Source organism: Pan troglodytes, chromosome X (assembly GCF_028858775.2).
Source record: "Pan troglodytes isolate AG18354 chromosome X, NHGRI_mPanTro3-v2.0_pri, whole genome shotgun sequence".
In the NCBI taxonomy this organism is placed as follows: domain Eukaryota; kingdom Metazoa; phylum Chordata; class Mammalia; order Primates; family Hominidae; genus Pan; species Pan troglodytes.
In genome coordinates, this window is record NC_072421.2 from 133,797,260 (window position 1) to 133,821,037 (window position 23,778).

Consider the following 23,778-nt stretch of genomic DNA (forward strand, 5'->3'; position numbering starts at 1 on the left):
ACAACATGGAAAGTAGCTTCGGTTCTGTTCAGACTCGTGGTCCAGCTCCTCCTGGAATGCTGGCTATTGTTGATCTGTTCGATGCACATCAGGAAGAACATATAGTCAAAAAAGGCCCATGAAGAGGTCTTTGAAATGGAGTAGAGGGTCTGTCGCAAGCAGGAGGAGAGGTTTAAAATGAAGACTCCTCTTCGGACTGGAAAGATGAAAGCTGAGAAGAGCTAGGCTCCAAACGAAGGAGACAGGATGAGCAGGGACTTCACCAAATATAGATCAAGGGAGGGGCAGATATCACTTAGATTAGACATGGAGATAAGTTTTGAGCAAGTACAGGTATGTCTAACTTGCAACAACTGGCAGGAAACTTAGCAAATATCTTCTTCAAAAAGCCGTGTCTACAAATGGAAATGGAAAAAAGGTATAGGTAAGTTTTTGTATCTGAAATGTGCTTCCTAATGGAATATTAGAGGAATTCAGAATATTTGAGGATCTTGCTGTAGAGGATAGAGGATGAAGTCAAGGACAGCTCTATCCTTTCATCAGTGATCTTTTAGTGGACATAAATACTGAGTGAGTTTTTGTGACCATGGGAAATGTTATTTCCCTGAGGCTGAGTTCCATCATCTGTATTATGGGAATAATAATAGCATTACCTCATACGGTCGTTGTGAGAATAAAGTGAATCAGAACATGTGGAGGAAGGGTTTCACAAATGTTAGCTACTATCATTATCATTATCATCATTATTACTTATTATAGAAATGAGCCTTCTTCAGAACACTTCTTTATAGACTAACTGAGCATCATATGCCTATTTGCCTGATTTCAGTAATGATGGGTAAATTGGAGACCAGAAGAATAAAAGGTTCTCTCTGAAATAATAAATCCTGAAAACTCCATCTTCTCCATTAATTATTACAAACTCTTAGAGAAATCTCAAGGCTAGCAATTTCAGCACAATGCATACGTTACTGACCATTCTTTTGAAAATAGGTTTTGCATTGTCTGTTTTGGATAAGAGAAAATTTATCAGAACATTTCAGTATGCTGTCTTCCATCACTTCTTAAGATTGGCTGCTTAATAGCTGTAAAATGTTTGACATTTATGAACTACCAATTAAATCAGCTGTACAGAATTTCTGCATTGCAGGCCAAGTTGCACTCCCTTGACATAACTGCAACAATCTTTCTTTTTTATTCTGCTTTGTAGTTGTGTTTGTCAGGTCATCATAAAAGCCAGCTCTTCCTTAGCATCCTCTGAATTGATGAGAAAAATCAAAAGTAAAATACATGGCAACTTCACGCATGGAAACTTCACACAAGATCAATTGACGTTATTAGTAAACTGTGAACACGTTGCAGTGAAAAAACTAGGTAATTTTTTGGGGGGGTGGATATTGCAGTATGAACTTACTTCCTTTATTATAAAACTCATAATGCATACTTGGTTAAGGATTCTGAGTTCAGAAAGGAGAGAAGTCATCTTTCTGGTTTTTTTTCATATTCTTGGTACCCACTTGATCTGATGACCTTTCTACCTTTAAGAACTTATGGAAGAACAGAATGCTGGAGGAGTTACCAGAGACTGCTGGTCAGCTCTGGATATTAGCAATGGCCAATCCGTCAATGGAATGGGAGGATTTTCTCTCTTGCATAAATACACAGAGACCTGAAGAGCTTCCTCATTAACACACAATAAATGCCTAATAGATACTTGCTAATTTATTGATTGATTCAGCCATCTTATTCATCTTGGCAAGTGATCAGGGAACTGTCCCAGATTTCTCTCATGGGGGCATTCTCTGATTAGCAAAGCTTTACTGGTAAAAGTGCAAGGCTACCAGGCCACTCCACCTCCTTCCCAGTGCAGCTTTGTTCCTTTTCCCCAATAGACTGCTGTAGAAATCATTGAGCTCACACAGCTCTAATGCCAGATAACACACACAGGCATTAGAACGCACAATCCTTGGCAACAGACTAATTAAGTATAAGAGGGCAGCCTGTGACGGTGCAGGGATGTGAGTGAAATGGGGGGCAGAAACGTGTTGAAGCCACAGGTAGAGCCCAACAGGTAAATGACACTAATGAATGTGTCCTAAGAATGAGAGGAAGGCACCTTTCACCCTCACTCAGAATGGAGACTGGGATCGCTGAGCAAAGCTGGCTGGGCCACTTCTCACAGCATTCTCTCAACACCTGAGGGAAATATTTCCAGAATCAGGGTCATGAAACCCAGTAAGTGCTCAGAAAAAAATGGGAACTTATCATATAGACTTAGCCCATGTCACATCTCCCTTCGTGTGACAGCAAAACCTTGCCTTAACAGCCCTATGTGGAAGTTTGCCCTGTCCCTCAGCAACATCAAAAACAGAGACTGTGTGCAGTGGCTTACACCTATAATCCCAGAACTTTGGGAGGGTGAGGCAGGAGGATCACTTAAGGTCAAGAGTTTGAGACCAGCCTGGGCAACAAAGCAAGACGCTGTCTCTACAAAAAATAAAAAATTAGCTGGACATGGTGATGCATGCCTGTAGTGCCAGCTATTCAAGAGGCTGAGGCAGGGGGATCACTTGAGGCCAGGAGGTTGAGGCTGCAGTGAGCCATGATCACACCATTGCGCTCCAGACTGGGTGACAGAGTAAGACCTCATATAACAAACAAACAAACAAAACAGAGCTCCCCTGTCTATATTGATCATGTCAGATACACTGAATTTACTAAAATGAAATCCATCCCAGAGTCCATTAAGAAGGGGGCCATTCCAGAGAGAGAAGTTGGTCTATAGTCTCCTGTCTTTGGATATAAAACTGCTAACAGTGGGTATCTCAGAAGCTGGGCAATTGGTAGGTGGGAACTTTTGACTTTTGACTCTACACTCCACCATGTGGCTTGAAATTTTTCAATTCTTATGTATTGTTTTAAAAACAAGACAGAACAAGGTCAGGTGAGGTGGCTAATGCTTATAGTCCCAGATCTTTGGGTGGCTGAGGTGGGAGGATTGCTTGAGGCCAGGAGTTTGAGACCAGCCTCTATAACATAGCAAGACGCTGTCTGTACAAAATTTTAGAAAAACCTATCTCATCAATTCGTTGTTTTAATGAAAAGGACTAAATATGTGGTTATACTGGGTGGTTTATTATTTAAAAAAAAAACACTCCATATAATGATATTTTCAATAAGGCCCGGTCCAAATGGCTAGGTAGAAAAAGTTTTCTTTTTTATTTGCTGATCTTTACGTGCAGCATAATAATGACGTTCATAATATATAATATTATATTATTATATAGTAATAATAATAATGGATGTTCGTAATACTTTTAAGTGCCTCTTGCCCTTTAAAATGTGCATACATTTTCTCTGTAGAGCCTGGAAATTGCAAAGCCGATGAAACAGCCTCTAAATACAAAGGGACCTATAAGTGGCTATTAACCAACCCTACGGAGACAGCCCGAACCAGATGCGTAAAAAATGAGGATGGAAATGCCACAAGATTCTGGTATGTACAGGCCAAGTTCTAATTGCTGATTCAGATATACAAAGATCTACCTAATTGGGGACATGTTTCTATGTCATTTGTCTGAGCATGCTCCCTTCCTCCACCTCTAGTGCCAGTCTTTCTTTCTATTACCTTTCGTACCTGTTTAAACATACGCATGCAACATAACAAGAAAAATTTTCAAGGAGACAAAAGATAAAAGTTACCCATCATCCCAGAAGAAAATTCAAGAAGACAAAAGAGAAAAAAGTCACCCATAACCCCACTGCCTGAAAACAGCTGTTTTTAGGTTGGCATATATTTTTTTCATGTAACCTTTCTCTGTATGCCTTTAAGTTTTATGTAGCAGTAATCACTATTCTTGTATCAATAATGTAATTTACCATTTCATTCAGTGGTTTATCAAACATTTTCCATGTTTTACATTTATTATCTTAATGTTCATTTCAAAATAACGACCTTGGAAACTATCTAGTTGATGGGCTATAGTAATTTACTAAATCACTCTTCTATTGTTGACTTTATCATTTTCCTTTTTAAAATAATCAGCCCTCTTTTCTCACTCTCTGCTGTTCATGGTTTATGCCATTAACTTAAGTGGGCAAAACCAGAGGGGCAGCAGGTTTTGACAGAGGCTTAAAAGCACTCTTTTAGAAAGCAACATTAGGGGCTTTCCTTTTCCTCCCTGTGTCTAATCAGTTGGCAAGTCCTGCAGCTTTGATGGTCATAGTCAGAGCCCACATCTAGCCTTTCCTTTCCAACCCCACTGCCACTACCCTGGTGCAAGCCCTTATTGCCCACTATTAGAGCGGTCTCCTTGCCATCTAACTTAACAGTATCCCTTACCCGCCTCCGCCAACTATATTCTACACTGCTGCCAGCATGATTTTCCTGAAGTATGGCTGCTATCATGCTGCTGTCGTGCTCCAGCTCCACATTGGCTCAAGAATTAAGTCCAAACCCCTAAATATAGTCCAGACCGTAGGCTTCCTCTCCTGCTGTCTCACTCAGCATTCTCCCTCCCTTTATCATACGCTCCAGTCAAAATGACCATTTGCTGTTCTGGGCTCAATGGACGCTTCCTGGTGTCTCTTTCTCTGCCTGTGCTGTTTGCTCTTCTTGGGGTTGGGGGAAGAGATTTTTCTCTACCTCTGTCCTTTCAGCACACAGCTCAGCTCAAATGCTGAAAGTAACGTCTCTTTCCTTGGTAGTTTGATAGATTCAGTTTTGTTTATACAGCTTTTCATCTTATATTTGCCCTAAGTTTCGAGTAGTTACACTTAGAATTTTAAACCCCCTAATTACAAGTTCCTTGAGGGAGGGATGAAGCCCCACCCTGTTTGTCTGTGCTACCTATTACCATTCCTAGAATGGAGTGGGTGCTCAATAAATGTGTTAGCTGACTTGAAATGAACTGGCTTGAATTGGGTGAGGCACAGGGGAGGGTGGATGATGAGGGCCGATGGGCCATCGAGGGTTCTATATTAATTGTCTTAAGTTAATATGCTGAGATAGAGACCACATTCGAACAGGAATTTCCCCTTAAAAGAGGAGTAAGAAGGGACAGTGAGAGGAAAGAGTCATGTCTAGAGGACCAGAATCTCTGTCTTGACGCTTGGTCAGCAGGACATTGCCATGCCCCATTCCCAGCTCCCTTACCTGTTTATCCACTCCCCTTCCCCCTTCCCACATGTTGACCCTAGATTCACTTGCTCCCTAAGAGCAAAATTTCTTCATTTCACAAAGAAGTACTGGGCTCCCACCTTTGCTATCTATGCCAGGAGGCTTGGGGCAGGCGAGAAGAAGGCATGCTAAGGATACATCCACCATTTGCTTTAAGACTATCTTTGCCTCATCCTCTGATGAGAAAGCTCTTTCCTCTCTTTTTCAGTTCAATCAGCATCAACACGGGCAAATCTCAGTGGGAAAAGCCAAAGTTTAAACAATGCAAATTGCTTCAAGAACTTCCTGACAAGATTGTGGATCTTGCTAATATTACCATAAGTGATGGTAAGATTGTTTTGTACATATAAGACAAATTATGGAACTTCAATTACTTTGCCTACTTGACCCCAAACCAGAGAGAGTATAGGCAAACCCCACTTAGGAAAATCTACCTTACGACAATCCAATTTCAGAACAAAGGTAATTAATGTTGGTGGAGGTGGTGGTGGGACATGAGATGTTAGGACTATCAGTGTTTCAGTGATTTTTGTTTGTTTTTGCTACATATATATATTTGAGATGGAGTTTCGCTCTTGTTGCCCAGGCTGGAGTGCAACGGCGCAATCTTGGCTCACTGCAACCTCTGCCTCCTAGGTTCAAGCAATTCTCCTGCCTCAGCCTCCCGAGTAGCTGGGATTACAGGCGCCCACCACCATGCCCGGATGATTTTTTCTATTTTTAGCAGAGGCGGGGTTTCACCATGTTGGCCAGGCTGGTCTCAAACTCCTAACCTCAAGTGATCCACCTGCCTCAGCCTCCCAAAGTACTGGGATTACAGGTGTGAGCCACCGCGCCCGGCCTTATTTTACTTTTTTGGCTAATTATTGTTTTTATTTTATTTAAATTTTTAAAAAGTTTTAATAGGTAATACTTCACCGACTTCAATACTCAAAAAACAAAAAGAGTATGTGTAAAACATCTCCCTCCCACTGCTGACCTCAGCCATTCAGTTACTATCCACAGAGATATTTTATGGATCCATAATGAAATGTGTATACATATTTGTGTATGTGTATATTGTATACACACATATACTTGCCCTCACTTTTTGTACACAAAGTGGAGCATGCTATACACACTATTCTTTACGTTGCTTTTTTCTCTTAACAATATATTGCAGAGATTATTATATCAGCATATAAAGAATTTTCTCTTTCTTTTTCCCCCCTCTGCATTGTATTATATATACCACAATAAATGTGCCACAATTTATTTAACCTGTTTCTTATGGATGAGTATTTAGGTTGTCAGTAACATTTTTCTTTGAAAACAAGACTGTACAACTATTTTTGTGTTTTTTTCATTGTAGGGAAAATACTATAACATATTTTTAAAAATACTCACATGTTTGATAGTGTATAAGATGTTTTAGAGTTGGTATTGTCTAAGCAGCTGATATAGAAGGTTGCATTTCTTTCAAAAATACATTTGTAGACCACATTAGCTTTTATTTTTGTTTGTGACACTGTTAGCATAATTCATATTATTAGGTAAAAGAGATTCAAAATAAAGAGTATCTCTTTTAAAAAACCACTGCTTCGATGAATATTACATATATGTCAGAATTTTGAGAAAGTAGGGGTATACCTAAAGCATAAATCCTTGAATGTAGAATTGCTGGGTCAATCATACTTTTGATGGTGTCAAAATGCTCTCTGTAATAGTTACAGCAATTTAGATTCCCACTTGCAAGTTATGAAAAGCACCTTTTTCGCACCTCCTTCATCAACACAGCATGTTTGTTATCAGACTTCTGGATCTTTTTGTGATGTGATAAGCAGAAATTGATATCTCAATGTAGTTTACAAACTTTTTAATGGAGATATTTACATATCATAAAATTCGCTCATTTAATGTGTACAGTTTAGTGGGTTTTTAAAAGCATATTCACTAGATTGTGCAACCATCATCACTAATTCCAGAATATTTCATCACCCCAAAAAGAAACCCTGTACCCATTAGCAGTCTCTCCATTCCTCCCCCACCCCAGCTCCTGGCAACCACTAATTTACTTTTTTGTCTCTATGAATTTTGCCAATTTGGGGCATTTCATGTTTCTGAGGTTCATCCAATGTTGTAGCATGTATCATTGCTTCATTCCTTTTTATGGATGCATTATATTCCATTATATAGATATACCACATTTTGCTTATTAATTCATCATTTGACAGATATTTCTTTTCCATCTTTTGGTTATTATTAAAAATCTAGCTGTGCACATTTATGTACAGATTTTATGTAGACATATGTTTTCAATTTTCTCGGGTATACACTGAAGAGTAGAATTGCTAGGTCATATAGTAACCCTATGATTAGCTTTTTGAGGAACTTCAAAACTGTTTTCCACAGCAGTTGTGCCATTCTACATCCCTGCCAACTCTGTATGAAGGTTCCAATTTCTTCACATCCTTGTAAACACTTATTACTATTGTCTGTCTTTTAGATTATGGCTGGTAGTAATGCCCCCCAACACACCTTTATTCCTAATTTTAGTAATTTGTGTCTTCACTTTTTTTTATCTTTGTCAGTCTAGCCAAAAGTTTTTAAATTTTGTTAATGTTTATAGACTTTATTTTTTAGAGCAGTTTTAGATTCACAGCAAAATTGAGTGGAAAGTACAGAGCTCCCGCATGTGCCCTCCCCCAACCACATGCAGACTTCCCCACCATCAACATCCCCCACCAGAGTGGTATGTTTGTTACAATTGAATGTACACTGACACATCGTTATCACCAATAGTTCATAGTTTTACATTAGCGTTCACTCTTGCTATTGTACATTCTGTGGGTTTGGACAAATGTATAATGACATGAATCCGCCATTACAGTATCATATGGGATATTTTCACTGCTCTAAAAGTCCTCTATGCTCCACTTATTCATCCCTCCTTCCTCTCAACCCCTGGCAATCACTGATCTTTTTACTATCTCTGTGTTTTTGCTCTTTCCAGAAGGCCATATAGTTGGAATCTTACAATATGCAGCCTTTTCAGATTGTCTTCTTTCACTTAGTTATGTGCATTTAAATTTCTTCCATGTGTCTTTTCATGGCTTGGCAGCTCATTTCTTTTTGGCACTGGATAATATTCCATTGTCTGGATGTACCACAGTTTATTTATTCATTCACCTACTGAAGGACATCTTGGTTGCTTCCAAGCTCTAACTACGAATACAGCTACTATAAACATCTGTGTGCAGGTTTTTGTATAGATGTTAAGTGTTCAACTCATTTGGGTAAAGAACAAAAGGTGTGGTTGTTGGATTGTGTGATAAGAGTATGTTTAGTTTTGTAAGAAGCTGACAAATTGCCTTCCAAAGTGGCTGTACCATTTTGCATTCCCATCAGCAATGAGAGTTCCTGTTGTTTCACGTTCTTTCCAGCATTTAGTGTTGTCAGTATTTTAGATTTTGGCTATTCTAATAGGTGTGTAGTGGTATCTCATTGTTGTTTTAATTTGCAATTCCTTAATGACATATGATGATGAATAGCTTTTCATATGCATATTTTCCATATTTATGTCTCCTTTGGTGAGGTGTATTCTATAGGCTGAATGTTTGTGTGCCCCAAAAATTCATACGTTGAAATTCTAAGCCCAGTGTGATGGTATTTGGAGATGAGGCCTTTGGGAGGGGATTAGGTCATGAGGGTGGAACCTTCATGAATGAGATTAGCACCCTTATAAAAGAGGCCCCAGAGAGATTCTTTGCCCCTTTCACCATGTGAGGTTATAGTGAAAAAATGGCGGTCTATGAGCCAGGAAATGAGTTCTCACCAGATATTGAATCTGTTCTTCATAGACAACTTGCCAGACATGGTTCTACTGCATGAAATGGGTCCCTCCCATAGTGAAATGTCAGAAATTGAGGCACAGGCATTCCAGTGCCTCGCAGAAGGGCCAGGGAATTGGCCTTGAAGCAGTGAACTTCTCAGACCTGTTTTCCTTGCAGATGATGCAAGTTTGAGATCCTTGTTGAGGACTATCTAGAAGAATTAGGAAAGCAAGCACAGTTCTGATTATTTCTAGATCAGAAACCAAGAGTGAGGGCAATAGGAAATGTTACAGCTTGAAGTGAGTGGGCGGAAAGTTAGAGGGTTTGTGTTTCACACTGACCTCCGTCCTGAGTGACACATTTTCTTTAGACATGCTAACAGAATTTTCTCTTGTGCAAGAAAAAGTTAATAAACAGTCATAACAACAACAAAAACACTGCACTGGCTTGGGATTTTTAGAAAATTGACTGAGAAGTCATTTTATATATATAAAAAATCTACCGCGGAGTAAAGGAACAGTTGGATGATGATTGTAATGTATATAACTGAAAAGTAAACTATCAAGTTTATTATCTTTGGAAGAATCCTTCTATTCTACTTGTAAATTAGGGGCTTAATGAACAATGAATACAATATAAAGGAAAGAAAAATGTATTCACGTTGAAACAATTTATTTTCTTTTGCTTTCAATCTTGCTGACAAGCATTAGATATCTTGGTTGAAGAAAAACTCTTCTGCTCTCTCACTTAAATGCTCCTTTTTCTTAACTCTTTAATATCACAGAGTTAGAAAAGGTACTTTTATTTCAAAGTTCTTTGGGTTCTCTTCTGTGCTCAATGTTTGTTACCTCCATGATATTAAAGATGCATCAGGCTCTAGTGAAGTTGACTAGAACTTTTCAGAAAACTTTTTCCTGTCTGTATCAATTCCACCATCAGGGCAGGATAGTGAGTGCTTAAGAGAAAACAGTGGTATTCCCAGGAGGTCAGGTAGAAAGACTGCAAAGCACAGCTGTTCCAACCCCCAACACGGTGGAGAAAACGGCCAAAGTCACAGATGCTGTAAAAAGTGATACTGAAGAGCTCAAGCTTTGGAATCAGCACTGGGTTAGAATAGTTCAATGCTTTAACTTCTTAATCTATATAAAGGGGATAATGTGAGTACTTTTATGACTAATACAAAGGTTATTGTGATGAATAGATGAGAAAATATACATATAATGCCTTGCTGTTGTATCTACCTCCAAAATGCCCACCGACTCATTCCCTCTTTGTCAATTGGGAATTGAATCAGGGCTGGCTTGTGACTGCTTAGCCCAGTAGAATTAGGGAGAAGCGGCTTTGCCAATGATGGGACTAATTTTTAAGGGGACTGGAAGTTTCTGCATCCTTTCTCTTGGTACACTCTCATTTGAGATGCTTCCTCAGAGCCAGACACCATGCTGTAAGAAGCCCAAACAGTGGTGTGCTGAAAAATATTTAAAAACCAGCTCTACCCAAAGAAGGTGCTGATTTGTAGCTTTTGCCAGTTTTCATGATATAATACCCTCTCCTCCATGGCTGAATACAAATTACAATGTAACGTATAGTGACTGAACTATAAACTTGGTAAAAGATGCATGCACAGATACATTAGATATGTAAATAATCACAAAAGCACAGATTAGTAAAATGTAGCAAAATAATTAGAAAGTGAAGAGGTTTCAGTATCATTTTAAAATATAATTTATGCAATTGTAAGTTTATATAATTTAATTTTTAATAATGGCCGTGTTTAACAACTCGTTCACAGAATTCCTGAAAATTTAACAATTGGTTCTCACCAGCTGGTAAAAGTTGGCTCCAGCACATCACAAGCCAGACCCAGCACACTACTGAGCCCACACCACTGGGGGAGTCCATGTGTAGGGAGTACAGCCAACAGCTTCAACTGACCAGTCAGCATCAATTGCCTGCCATGTGAGTGAGCCCTCTTGGACATCCAGCCCAGATTAGCCTTCTGATGTATTCAGCCTCAGCTGCTATCTGACTTCAAGTGTATGAGACAATCCAAGTGAGAACACTCAACTGAGCCTAGTTAACACACAGAACCATGAAGGATAATAATACATTGTTGCTTTAAGCCAGTAAGTTTTAGGGTGATTTGTTATGCAGCAATAGATAACCTGGAACACTGGCTCATAGAAATTGCTCAGTAAATAGCAGATATTATTATTTTGAATGTTGCAATTACTGGCAGATTAACTGTAACAGTATTTCAAGGAATGAGGATCAATTTATTCTGCAACAAATAAAGGAGAAGTCCCTTTATTACTTTTGCTTGAGGACCAGGAATTTTTACACGATGAGTGTAATTTAGCTTGAATTTTCCTTAAAAACTATACAACTCCAGAGAAAAAGTCTATAATTACTTTCCACAATATAGTCTCCCATTGGCCTGCTGTTTACTTTCATTCTGCCACAGCAGGGACTACGTGAAAGTGAAATTGCCCCACTGAAGCCCAAAGAATCATGACTAGGCAGCTCTTGTTATTCCATTTTAAACAAAGTCTGAGCGATTTAATAAGAGCAGTAGAAAGGTCCGTGAATGAGCTCACTATCTTTTTCTATCGTGCCTAGTCTTAATATTTTCTCAGCTTCTTTAAGTTACCAGAAGATAGATGTTAACTGGGACAAAATGTTAATTGAGAAACAACTACAACCTTGTTTAATCTCCTCTCCTCCTCCCATCTCCTCAGGGAGAACTCTGTCTTTGCTAGTTCAGGTCCTATGTGAGCCATTGTTGGACAAATTGGGGTAATGGTTGGGGAGGAATTGAGAGGATCTCAGTTATGGTTGCTTAATTTACATTGATGAGAACAGAAAGTTGTTTGCAGGAAAAAAAAGAGAATAAAGAAAGAAAACAAAGAGGAAAAGGAGAAAGCAAAAAGTAGCCTGTGTAGGCTTTTGAAGGTGTTAAGTTGTGGGGAGCTTGGGGTAGGAGAAAGATTTGAGGAGATGCTGATAACTAGGGAGGTCATTGAAAGAGAGGTAGTAAGAGAAATACAGACAGAGAGAGAGGGGATGAATTTTATGCTGAATTATTTTGTTTTCTGAAACAGAGTTGACTATTTGTAGTATAACCTGGGTTAAGTGTGTTATGAGTGTTAGCTCTCTCTGGAATTTTTCTTAACAAATGGTATTTTTTATTATTTTCCTTTATATTTTGGTTATTGGACTTGAATGTGAGTGCTTTAAGCTAGCAAGACACCACAAGAAAGCTCAGCTTTATATGTGTTATATTCAACTAAAATAGAATTTGTGCTGTATTCGTTTAACAAAGCTCTTCACTTTAAAAGTGAGTCATGATTCAAACAAAACAACTATTTAGAAGAAGCATTTATGAGATAAGAACTTTTGGGCACTGACAGGATATTTGATGATTTTGAATATTATTGCTAATTTTTAAATTTAATTTGTTATTGTGGTTGTGACATGTAAAAATCATTTATTTTAGAGATACATACTAAAGTATTTATGGATAAAATGATATCATATTCAGGACTCACTTTGAAATAATATGGGGTTGGGGAAAAGGTGAGTGGAAGTGTAGAGAAAATGAGATTATCCATTCATTGACACTTGTTGAAGTTGGGTTATTCATGAGGAACATGGAGATTCATTATACAATTCTTTCTACTTTTGTGTATGCTTGCAAATTTCCATAATAAAAAGTGAAGAAAAAAGTGGGCGAGTTAATATCCATTGTTCTTACTCTCTGGAAAATCTAAATTAACTGCTTTTTATTATGACGTAGTCCATATTTGCTTTTTTTTTCCTGTGGTTTGATGGTTCTTGACAGGAAAATGTAACCATCACCCTTAATTATGAAAACATAGACTGAGTGTTTGCTGATACTTGAGTATAAGGTGGGATCTACTTAACACAATCCAATACTCAAAAGTCTCAATTTAATTAGAATCAAATTTCAAGATAATTCTTCAGGGACAAAACAATTTCCCTGGTGCATTTGAAAAAGGATTTAATGAATGAAAACTTTTTATGAATAAAAACTTGACTTATGTTCTACTTTCTGGGACTACACCTATTGTAGAAACAAAGGGCCAATATTTTCCTTCTGTAAACACGTTACCTTGGTAGGTGTTCTCATCTCACCCTCTTTACTCTTTAAAGGGAAAGAAGCACACCAGAATGGCAGAAGACTAAGTCATGCAGCTTTTATGTCTCAACTTTCTTTCCCCAGAGAATGCTGAGGATGTTGCAGAGCATATTTTAAATTTGATAAATGAATCCCCAGCCCTGGGTAAAGAAGAGACAAAGATTATTGTTTCTAAAATATCAGATATTTCACAATGTGATGAGATAAGTATGAACCTAACTCATGTTATATTACAAATAATCAACGTTGTTTTGGAAAAGCAAAACAATTCCGCCTCTGATCTGCATGGAATAAGCAATGAGTAAGTACTAATACTTTGGTGAAAGACATTATTTTTAAAAAATTTAAAATGCAGTCGGCCCTCTGTATCTGTGCATTCTGCATTTGTCAATTCAAACAACCACAGATTGAAAATATCCTTAAAAAAATCTTGCGTTGATACTGAACAAGTACAGAATTTTTTCTCATTATTCCTAAACAATACAGCATAACAATGATTTACATAGCATTTACATTGTATTAGGCATTATAAGTAATCTAGAGATGATTTAAAATATACATTGATGTTCATAGGCTATACAAAAATACGACCCTATTTTATATCAGGAACTTGAGCATCCGTGGATTTTTGTATTCATGGGAGTCCTGGAACAAGATCCCTCAAGGATACGAACGGACGACTGTATATATTATCAATTTCTTGGCATATAGACATCATAAATTTTAAAAGTCAGGTAGTTACACATTGAAAGCTCAGTTAGTACAATGCAATGGGGTCACTTTACTAGAATGTTCATTGTGAAAGGATGTATTCAAATTCGAATTGAATCTTAGTGATAGCAAGCTTTCAAGTACACAGTTACCCCAAACCAAACCCCCAGTCTATTCCCCCAACTTTTGTGTTCCCTCAGTGTTCTTAATGTCTATAAAATGTATCCAACCAGTGCTAAAGTGGAAAACTCGAGAACAGTACTAGTTAACTCCTTCTAACTCACAGCCAATTAATAACTAACTCTTGTATGCGGCACTGTACATCCATTTTTAAAATCCCTTAAATATTTTGGTGGAATTCTTTTACTTCTCTCCATCTCCACCACTACCATCCTATTCCTAGCCCCATTTCTCTCACCAGACTGTCTACAATAACCTCCTAAATGGTCTCTCTGCCTCCGTTCTTGACCCTCTATGAGTCATCTTCTACATAGCACCCGGAGTAATCTTTTAATGTATATATCAGATCATGTCCTTACTTTGCTTTTAAAACCACTCAGTGGCTTTCCATTACACGTAGAATAAAATCCAAATGTCTTATAAAGTCCTACGAGGCCCTGCAGGGTCTGGCTTACATGTAACAATTTCATTAATTTTCACGACAATCTTTAGAGATGAGTGTAATATTACTTTTGACTTTCAGGTGAGGAAACTGAAACTAAGTAAGATTACTTTATTTGCCCACACAGTTAGAAATTAGAGAAGCTAAGATTTAGGTGTCAACTTGTCTGATTCCAAAGCCAGTGCTCTTATTTAATAATTCCTAAATGATATAAAGATAGTGATTAAAACTCAAAGAAAAGTCTTGCAATAAGGAAATCTTGCAAGGAGGATGGGTTTTACTTTTAAAAGGTAGGATGCTCTTCTCCATCTGTGGTTTCTTGCAGAATTCTGAGGATAATTGAGCGTACTGGTCACAAGATGGAGTTTTCTGGGCAGATAGCAAATCTGACGGTGGCCGGGCTGGCTTTGGCTGTGCTGCGGGGGGATCACACGTTTGATGGCATGGCTTTCAGCATTCACTCCTATGAAGAAGGCACAGACCCTGAGGTGAGTGCAGCTCAGGGAACTGAGAGCCAATCAGCCAAGCACTGTTTCAGGTCTTCATTCATTTACTCCTTGGGAGAGAGAGGGCACTCTGTTATGGTTTTAAGGGGACCTTATGGAAATACAGACATCCCAGGGAAGATTCGTATATAATCTTTAGTAGGCTAACGTCTTGGTTGGAATGGTGTCTGGGAATTGTGCAAAGATACCACCTTTGGCCCTGTGACCCCAAATTATCTCAAATGTCAGTTTATTATTGGCCACCATTTAAGGAACACATTATACGTTGGACATTGTGCTACTGCCTCCTTTGTACAGATAAGGAAACAGAGAAGTAATTTGCCCAAGAACACATAGCCTAATGACTAAGCCAGGATTGAAACCTATGTCTGTCTGGCTTTAAAGCCTGGGCCCTTTCCACCATATCATACCACCTTAGCCTTTGGCATGTTATAGGCTGCCAACCCTACTCAAAACAATTTCAGAGGTTAGATTTTTTTTACAATTAAAAAGTAATAAAGTGTACATATAAGAAAATGCACAAATCCTAAGTATACACCCTCTGAATTTTGACAAATGCATACATCTATGTAATCCAAACCCCTATTAAGATATAGAATGTTGGCCAGGTGCAGTGCCACACCTGTAATCCCAGCACTTTGGGAGGTCAAGGTGGGAGGATCACTTGAACTCAGGAGTTTGAGACCAGCCTGGGCAATATAGTGAAACCCCATCTCTACAAAAAAATTAAAAAATTAGCCAGGCATGGTAGTGTGTGCCTGTGGTCCAGCTACATGAGAGGCTTAGGCGGGAGGATCGCTTGAGACCAGAAGATCAAGGATGCAGTGATCCCTGACTGCACCACTGCATTCCAGCCTAGGCAACAGAGCAAGATTCTGTATTTCTAAAAAAGATATAGAATATTACTATCACCTCTGAAAGCCCCCTTGTGCCCTTTGCAAGTGAAGCTCTGAAACTACTACCTGCAGTGGCAATCACTGTTCTTATATTTTTCTGCGATAGTTTTTCCTGTTCTACAACATTATATAAATGAAATCTTATAATATGTACTGTTTTATATAAGGCTTCTTTCATGTAGCATAATTTTTTTTTTTAGTCATCCTTTTGTTTCAGTAGTTTGTTCCTCCTTTTTATTGCTGAATAATATTCCAACGACTGGGTCCACAACAGATTCCTTGTCTGTTCTCCTCTTGATGGACATTTGGATTGTTTCCAGTTTGGCTATTATGAATAATCCTGCTATGAACCTTTGTGTATAAGTCTTTATGTGATCATATTATTTCTATGTCTTGGATGAATACCTAGGAATGGAATTGCTGGCTCATAGGTACATGTTTATTATTTATTTATTTATTTATTATTTTTTGAGATGGAGTCTCACTCTGCTGCCCAGGCTGGAGTGCAGTGGCACTATATCTGCTCACCGCAACCTCTGCCTCCCAGATTCAAGCGATTCTCCTGCCTCAGCCTCCCATATAGCTGGGATTACAGCCACTCACCACGATATCCAGCTAATTTTTGTATTTTTAGTAGAGACGGGGTTTAGCCATGTTGGCCAGGCCGGTCTCAAACTCTTGGCCTCAAGTTATCCACCCACCTCGGCCTTCCAAAATGCTGGGATTACAGGCGTGAGCTACCTCACCCGGCCTGTAGGTATATGTTTAAATGTATTAGAAACTGTCATAGTGTTTTCTAGAGTGGTAAATGATGTGGAGTAATTTTTCATGTTCATATTTGTTATTTGTATGTCTTTGGTGAAATATCTGTTAAAATCTTTTGCCCATTTTTAAATGGGGTAGTTTTCTTTCTTTATTGCAATGGTTTTTGGGATACATGTGGTTTGGGGTTACATGGATAATTTGTTTAGTAGTGATTTCTGAGATTTTAGTGTACTCGTCACCTGAGCAGTATACACTCTGTCCCCAATATGTAGTCTTTTATCCTTCACCCCCCCCACCACTCTTTCCCTTGAGTCCCCAAAGTCCATTACATCATTCTTATGTCTTTGTGTCCCCATAGTCTAGCTCCTACTTATAAGTGAGAATATATGATATTTGGTTTTCCATTCCTGAGTTACTTCACTTAGAATAACAGCCTCTAGTTCCATCCAAGTTACTGCAAAAGACATGATTTCATTCCTTTTTATGGCTGAGTAGTATTCCATGGTGTATATATACCACATTTTCTTTATCTACTTGTTTGGTTGATGGACACTTAGGTTGGTTCCATATCTTTGCAGCTGTGAATTGTGCTGCTTTAAACATGTGTGTGCATGTGCCTTTTTCATATAACGACTTCTTTTCCTTTGAATAGATACCCAGTAGTGGGATTGCTAGATGGAATCGTAGTTCTCAGTTTAGTTCTTTAAGGGATCTCCATACTGTTTTCCACAGTGGTTGTATTAATTTACATTCCCACCAGCTGTATAAAAGTGTTTCCTTTTCACCACATCCATGCCAACATCTATTGTTTTTTGACTTTTTAATTATGGCCATTCTTGCAGGAGTAAGGTGGTATCTCATGGTGGTTTTAATTTGCATTTCCCTGATGGTTAGTGATATTGAGCATTGTTTCATATGTTTGTTGGGTGTTTGTATATCTTCTTTTGAGAATTGTCTATGCATGTCCTTTGCCCACTTTTTGATAGGATCCTTTGATTTTTTCTTGCTGATTTGTTTGAATTCCTTGTAGATTCTGGATGCTAGTCCTTTGTTGGATGCATAGTTTGCAAATGTTTTCTCCCACTCTTTGGATTGCCTGTTGACTCTGCTGATTATTTCTTTTGTTGTGCAGAAGCTTTTTAGTTTAATTTGATCCCATTTATTTGTTTCTGTTTGTGCATTTGCTTTTGGGGTCTTAGTCATGAATTCTTTGCCTAGGCCAATGTTCAGAAGAGTTTTTTCCAATGTTATCTTCTAGAATTTTTATGGTTTCAGGTCTTATATCTAAGACTCTTACATTTAAGACTTTGATCCATCTTGTGTTAATTTTTGTATAATGCGAGGGATGGGGATCCAGTTTCATTTTTCTCCGTGTGGCTTACCAATTATCCCAGCACCATTTGTGGAACAGGGTGTCCCTTCTCCACTTTATGTTTTCACTTGCTTTGTCAAAGATTAGTTGGCTGTAAGTATTTGGCTTTATTTCTGGGTTTTCTATTCTGTTCTATTGGTCTACATACCTATTTTTATACCAATACCATGCTGTTTTGGTAACTATAGCCTTGCAGTATAATTTGAAGTTGGGTAATATGATGCCTCCAGATTTGTTCTTTTTGCTTTGAATTGCTTTGGCTATGTGGACTTTTTTGATTCCATATGAATTTTAGAATTTTTTTCTAGTTCTGTAAGAATGATGATATTTTGGTGGGAATTGCATTATCTATAGATTGCTTTTGGCAGTATGGCCATTTTCACAGTATTGATTCTTTCCATCATGAGCAAGGGATGTGTTTCCATTTGTTTGTGTCATCTATGATTTCTTTCAACAGTGTTTCGTAGTTTTCCTTGTAGAGATCTTTCACCTCCTTGATTAAGTATATTCCTGGGTTTTGTATTGTATTGTATTGTGTTGTATTGTATTTTGCAGCTGTTGTAAAAAGATTGAGTTTTTTATTTGATTCACAGCTTGGTCGCTGTTGGTGTATAGCAGTGCTGCTGATTTGTGTACATTGATTTTGTAACCTGAGACTTTACTGAATTCGTTTATCAGATGTAGGAGCTTTTTGAATGAGTCGTTATGGTTTTCTAGGTATACGTTCACATCATTGGTGAACAGCAACAGCTTGACTTCCTGTTTCCAATTTGGATGCCCTTTATTTCTTACTCATGTCTGATTGCTATATCTAGGACTTCCAGTACTATGTTGAACAGAAATGGTAAAAGTGGGCATCCCTTTTATTATTGAGTTGTAAGTGTTCTTTACACATTCTGGATACAAACAATTTATCAGATGTATGTTTTGAAAATGTTTTCCGTATGACTTGCCTATCTATTTTCTCAATAATGTCTTTCAATGAGCAGTTTTTCACTTTCTTGTTTTCTTTCCTTTTTTTTTTTTTTTTTTTTTGTTGTTGTTGTTGTTGTTTGAGAGTGGGTCTTGCTCTTTCACCCAGACTGAAATGCTGTGGCTTGAACACAGATCACTGCAGCCTTGACCTCCTGGGCTCAAGCTATCCTCCTGCCTCAACCTCACATGTAGCTGTGGCCACAGGCACGCACCACCATGCCTGACTGATTTTTTATTTTTTTGTAGAGATGGGGCTCTCACTTTGTTGCCCAGACTGATCTCGAACTCCTGGGCTCAGGCAATCCTCCCACCTTGGCCTACCACAGTGCTGGGATTACAGGCGTGTGCCATTGTGCTCACCAAAAGTTTTAAATTTTCATGAAGTCTAATTTATAGTTCTGTTTTCTTTTATGAATAACCATATATGACTTGTCTATGATACCTTTGTCTATCAGGAAGCCATGAAGACATTCTCTTATGCTTTTCTTTAAAAGCTTTATGATTTTAGCTTTTATGTTTAGAACTCAATTAATTGATTTATGTATTGCATGAGGTAGGAGTTGAGGATCATTTTGTTTTACGTGGATATCCAGTATTTCCAGCACCATTTGTTGAAAAGACTTTTCCTTCCCCATTGGCTTGCTTTGGTACCTTTGACAAAAAGTCAAATTGTTGTATAAATGTAAGGCTATTTCTGGACTTTCCTATACTGTTTTTTTTTTTTTTTAACTCGTATGTTATTACCAGGTCGTCTTGGTTCCTGAAGTGTTGAAGTCAGGTAATATGAATACTTCAACATTGTTGCTTTTCAAGATTGCTTTGGTTATTCTAAGCCTTTTGCATGTCCATATAAATTTTCAAATCTGCTGATCAATTTGTATAAAAAACTTGCTGAGGTTATGATTTGGATTGAGTTGAAGTTATTGGTCAATTTTGGGAGAATTTATTTCTTAGTAATATTGAGTCTTCTAATCTAGGAACATTTATATATTTCTATTTACATTTCTCTGAGCAATGTTTTGTAGTTTAGGTGGGGAGATATTGCATGTCTTTTGATAAATTTATTCCTAAGTATTTTGATTTTTGATACTGTTGAAAATGGAATAGTTTTAAAACTAGATATTCCAATTATTTGCTGCTAGTATATGAAATGCAATTGATTATATATGAAATATTATTTATATTATATGCTATATATACACATTTTGTTTCTTATGCACTTGCTAAATTCACTTATTGCTTCTAGTAATTGTTTTAGAGATTCCTTAGAACTTTCCATGTAAGCCAACATCATGTGACAATAGAGAGTTTTATGTATTCTTTACTGATCTTTATTCCTTTTATTTCTTTTTGGGGGCCTATTCTGATGTTTAATACTTCCAATAAAATGTTGAATAGAAGTGGTTGAAGTGGGCATCCTTGTCTTATTTTTAATATTAGGAGAAAAGTATTCACTGTTTTTCCATTACTGTGATGTTACCCATTTTTGTTTTGTTTTTTTAAAAGATGTTCTTTATTTGATTGAGGTAGTTACCTTCTATTCTTGGTTTCCTGAAAAGATTTATCACAAATTGTTGTTGAATTTTGTGAAAAGCTTTTTCTGTATCTCTCGAAGTAATCTTTTGGCTTTCCTCTTTATCCTCTTAATATGGTAAATTATATTGATTTTAAAATATTAAGCCAATCTTGAATTCCTAGAAAAAACCCTACTGGTCATCATGCATCATCATGTTTATGTATTGCTATTTTCTAAGTGCTTATGTTTTGTGAAGTATTTTTGCCCTTACATTCATGAAGAGTATTGGTCTGAAATTTTCTTTTTTTGTGATTTCTTTGTCAGGCTTTAGAAAGATTTTGGCAACATTCTAAAAGTGAGTTGGGAAACGGTCCCTCTTCTACTTTCAGAAAGAGTTTGTGTAACATTGCTGTCATTTCATTAAATGCTTGATAGGGTTCACTAGGAAACCCTCTGGGTCTGAAATTTCTTTGTGGGAAGTTTTTTGATATCAAACTAGATTTATTTAGTGGATAGAGAGCCATTCAGATTTTCTGATTCATCTTGTGTCAGTTTTTGGATAGTTGTATTTTTCTAAGAGTTTATTTCATCTAACTTGTCAAGCTTATTGGCAATAATTTATAATATTTTCCTATTTTTTTAACATCTGTAGGATTTATAGCAGGAGTCAGCAAAGTTTCTGTAAAGGGCAGATAATAAATATTTTAGGCTTTGCAACCCACAGGTGGTCTCTGTCTGCTGAATGTTCTTATATGTTTGTTTTTGTTCTGCTCTCCGTTCCTCTTGCCCCCTGCCCTCTCCTCCCCTTCTTTCTCTTCTCTCTTCTCCTTCCCTCCTTTCTCCTGTCTTCTCCTTCCCTCTCTTCTCCTCCCCTCTCCCTCCCTCTCTTCTCCTCTCCTTTCCAGCCCTCTCTATTCTTCTCCTCTTCTTCCCTTGCTGTCCTCTGTTTTCCTTCCCTCTCTTATTCTCTCCTCTCCCTCTGCTTCTTTCTTTGTGCAACCGTTTAAAAATGAAATGTATGTTGTGCAACTCTCACCACCATATGTCTGCAGAACGTTGTTCATCTTCCCAAAGCTACTGGGGAGGTCAGCCTCCTCAGTAGCTGACCCGTTGAATAACAAGTCCCCATTCGTCCCTTTCCTAGCCCTTGACAACCACAATTCTTCCGATCCCTGTGATTTTGACTACTCTAGGTACCTCATGTAAATGGAATAATACCATATTTGTCCTTTGTGACTGGCTTTTTTCACTTTGCAAAATGTCTTCAGGGTTCATCTATGTCGTAGCATGTTAGAATTTGCTAATTTTTTAGGGCTGAATAATGTTCCATTGTATGTATTTACCACACTTTGTTCATCCATTCATACAGGGGTTCTTTTTGAAGTGATGGAAATGTTCTAAAATTGATTGTAGTGATAGTTGCACAACTCTGAATGTGGTGAAAGCCAATGAACTGTATACTTTAAATGGGTGAAGTATATGGTATGTGAGTAAAGTCTCAATAAAGCTGTTACCAAAAAAAAAAAAAAACCCACGAAACCTAAAAGTGACATGTAAAATCTATTCTTAGCTCAGGGCAACATAAAAACAAGCCTTAGGAAGGATTTGGCTTGCTGATTCATTTGTCAACCTCTGATTTATAGTAATAAATCCTCTTTCATTTCTGATATTGGTAATTTCTTTTTTTGCTCCTTTATTTTTGATAGTATAGGGATTTTTCCATTTTGTTGATCCTTTTAAACAACCTTTGGCCTTGTTAATTTTCCCTATTACTTGTTTTCTACTTTTTGATATCTGATTTTATGTTTATTACTTCCTTTCTTGTACTTATTTTGGTTTTAGTTTTATCTTCTTTACATAGCTGCTGCTGCTGCTGCTGCCTCCTCCTCCTCCTCCTCCTCTTCCTCTTCTTCTTCTTCTTCTTCCTCTTCTTCTTCTTCTTCCTCCTCCTCTTCTTCTTCTTCTTCTTTCTTCTTCTTCTTCTTCTTCCTCCTCCTCCTCCTCCTTCTTCTTCTCCTTCTCCTTCTTCTTTTTCTTCTTCTTTTAAAATGAGGTCTCTCTGTCACCCAGGCTGGAGTGCAGTGGTGTGACCATAGCTCACAGCAGCTTCGAACTCCTGGACTCAAGCAATCCTCCCACCTCAGCCTCCCCAGTAGCTGGGACTACAGGCACATACCACCACACCTGGCTAATTTTTAGATTTTTTATTTTTGTAAAGACAGGGTCTTTCTTTGTTGCCTGCAGTGGTCTCGAACTCCTAGCTTCAAGCAATCCTCCTGCCTCAGCCTCCCAAAGTGCTGGGGTTACAGGTGTAAGCTACTACCCCTGGCCTGTCTAGCTTCTTAATGTGGATCTATATATCATTCATTTTAGACCTTTCTTCTTTTCTAACATAATCCTAAAAAGCTGTAAATATCTTTCTAAGCACTGTTTTAGCTGTAGTCCACAAATTTTTATATGTTGTATTTTATTATGTCAGTTCAAAATATTTTCTATTTTTTTTAGTCCGTGGATTATTTAGGAGTGTATTGTTTAAATTACAAGTATTTGGGGGCTATCTAAGATATCGTATTATTATTTTTTCAGACAGGGTCTCACTCTGTCACCTAGGCTGAAGTGCAGTGGCACAATCACGACTCACTGTAGCCTCAGCCTCCTGGGCTCAGATGATCCTACCACCTCAGCCTCCCGAGTAGCTGGGACCACAGGTGCATGTCACCACACCTGGCTACTTTTTAAAACATTGTTTGTAAAGATGAGATCTCTCCATGCTGCCCAGGCTGGTCTCAAACTCAGCCTCTCAAAGTGTTGGGATTGCAGGCATGAGCCACCCCACCAAGCCTGAGATATCTTATTGTTATTGATTTCTTGTTTATTTCATTTTGGTCACAGAATATACTTAGTATAATTTCAATCCATTTACATTTGTTGAAATTTATTGTATTAGTCAGAGTTCTCTAGAGGGACAGAACTAGTAGGATATATATGTATGTATATATATATGTATATAAATACACACACACACACATATATATGAGAGTTTATTAAGTATTAACTTACATGATCACAAGATCCCACAATAGGCTGTCTGCAAGCTTGAGGAGCAAGGAGAGCCAGTCCGAGTCTCAAAATTGAAGAATTTGGAGTCTGATGTTCTAAGGCAGGAAGCATCTAGCACAGGAGAAAGATGTAGGCTGGGAGGCTAAGCCAGTCTCTCCTTTTCATGTTTTTCTGCCTGCTTTATATTTGCTGGAAGCTGATTAGA

At 37.9% G+C, this 23,778-nt stretch overlaps 1 protein-coding gene across 1 annotated transcript in view; it reads left to right on the top strand.

Moving 5' to 3' along the window:
• Nucleotides 1–23,778, top strand: part of ADGRG4 (adhesion G protein-coupled receptor G4) — a 115,775-nt gene that overhangs the window by 56,991 nt on the left and 35,006 nt on the right. The window contains exons 11-15 of the mRNA XM_024353217.2: nucleotides 1,211–1,374; nucleotides 3,364–3,496; nucleotides 5,388–5,506; nucleotides 13,235–13,451; nucleotides 14,809–14,971. Coding sequence (XP_024208985.2) covers nucleotides 1,211–1,374; nucleotides 3,364–3,496; nucleotides 5,388–5,506; nucleotides 13,235–13,451; nucleotides 14,809–14,971 — 796 coding nt within the window. The remainder of the gene's footprint in view (nucleotides 1–1,210; nucleotides 1,375–3,363; nucleotides 3,497–5,387; nucleotides 5,507–13,234; nucleotides 13,452–14,808; nucleotides 14,972–23,778) is intronic.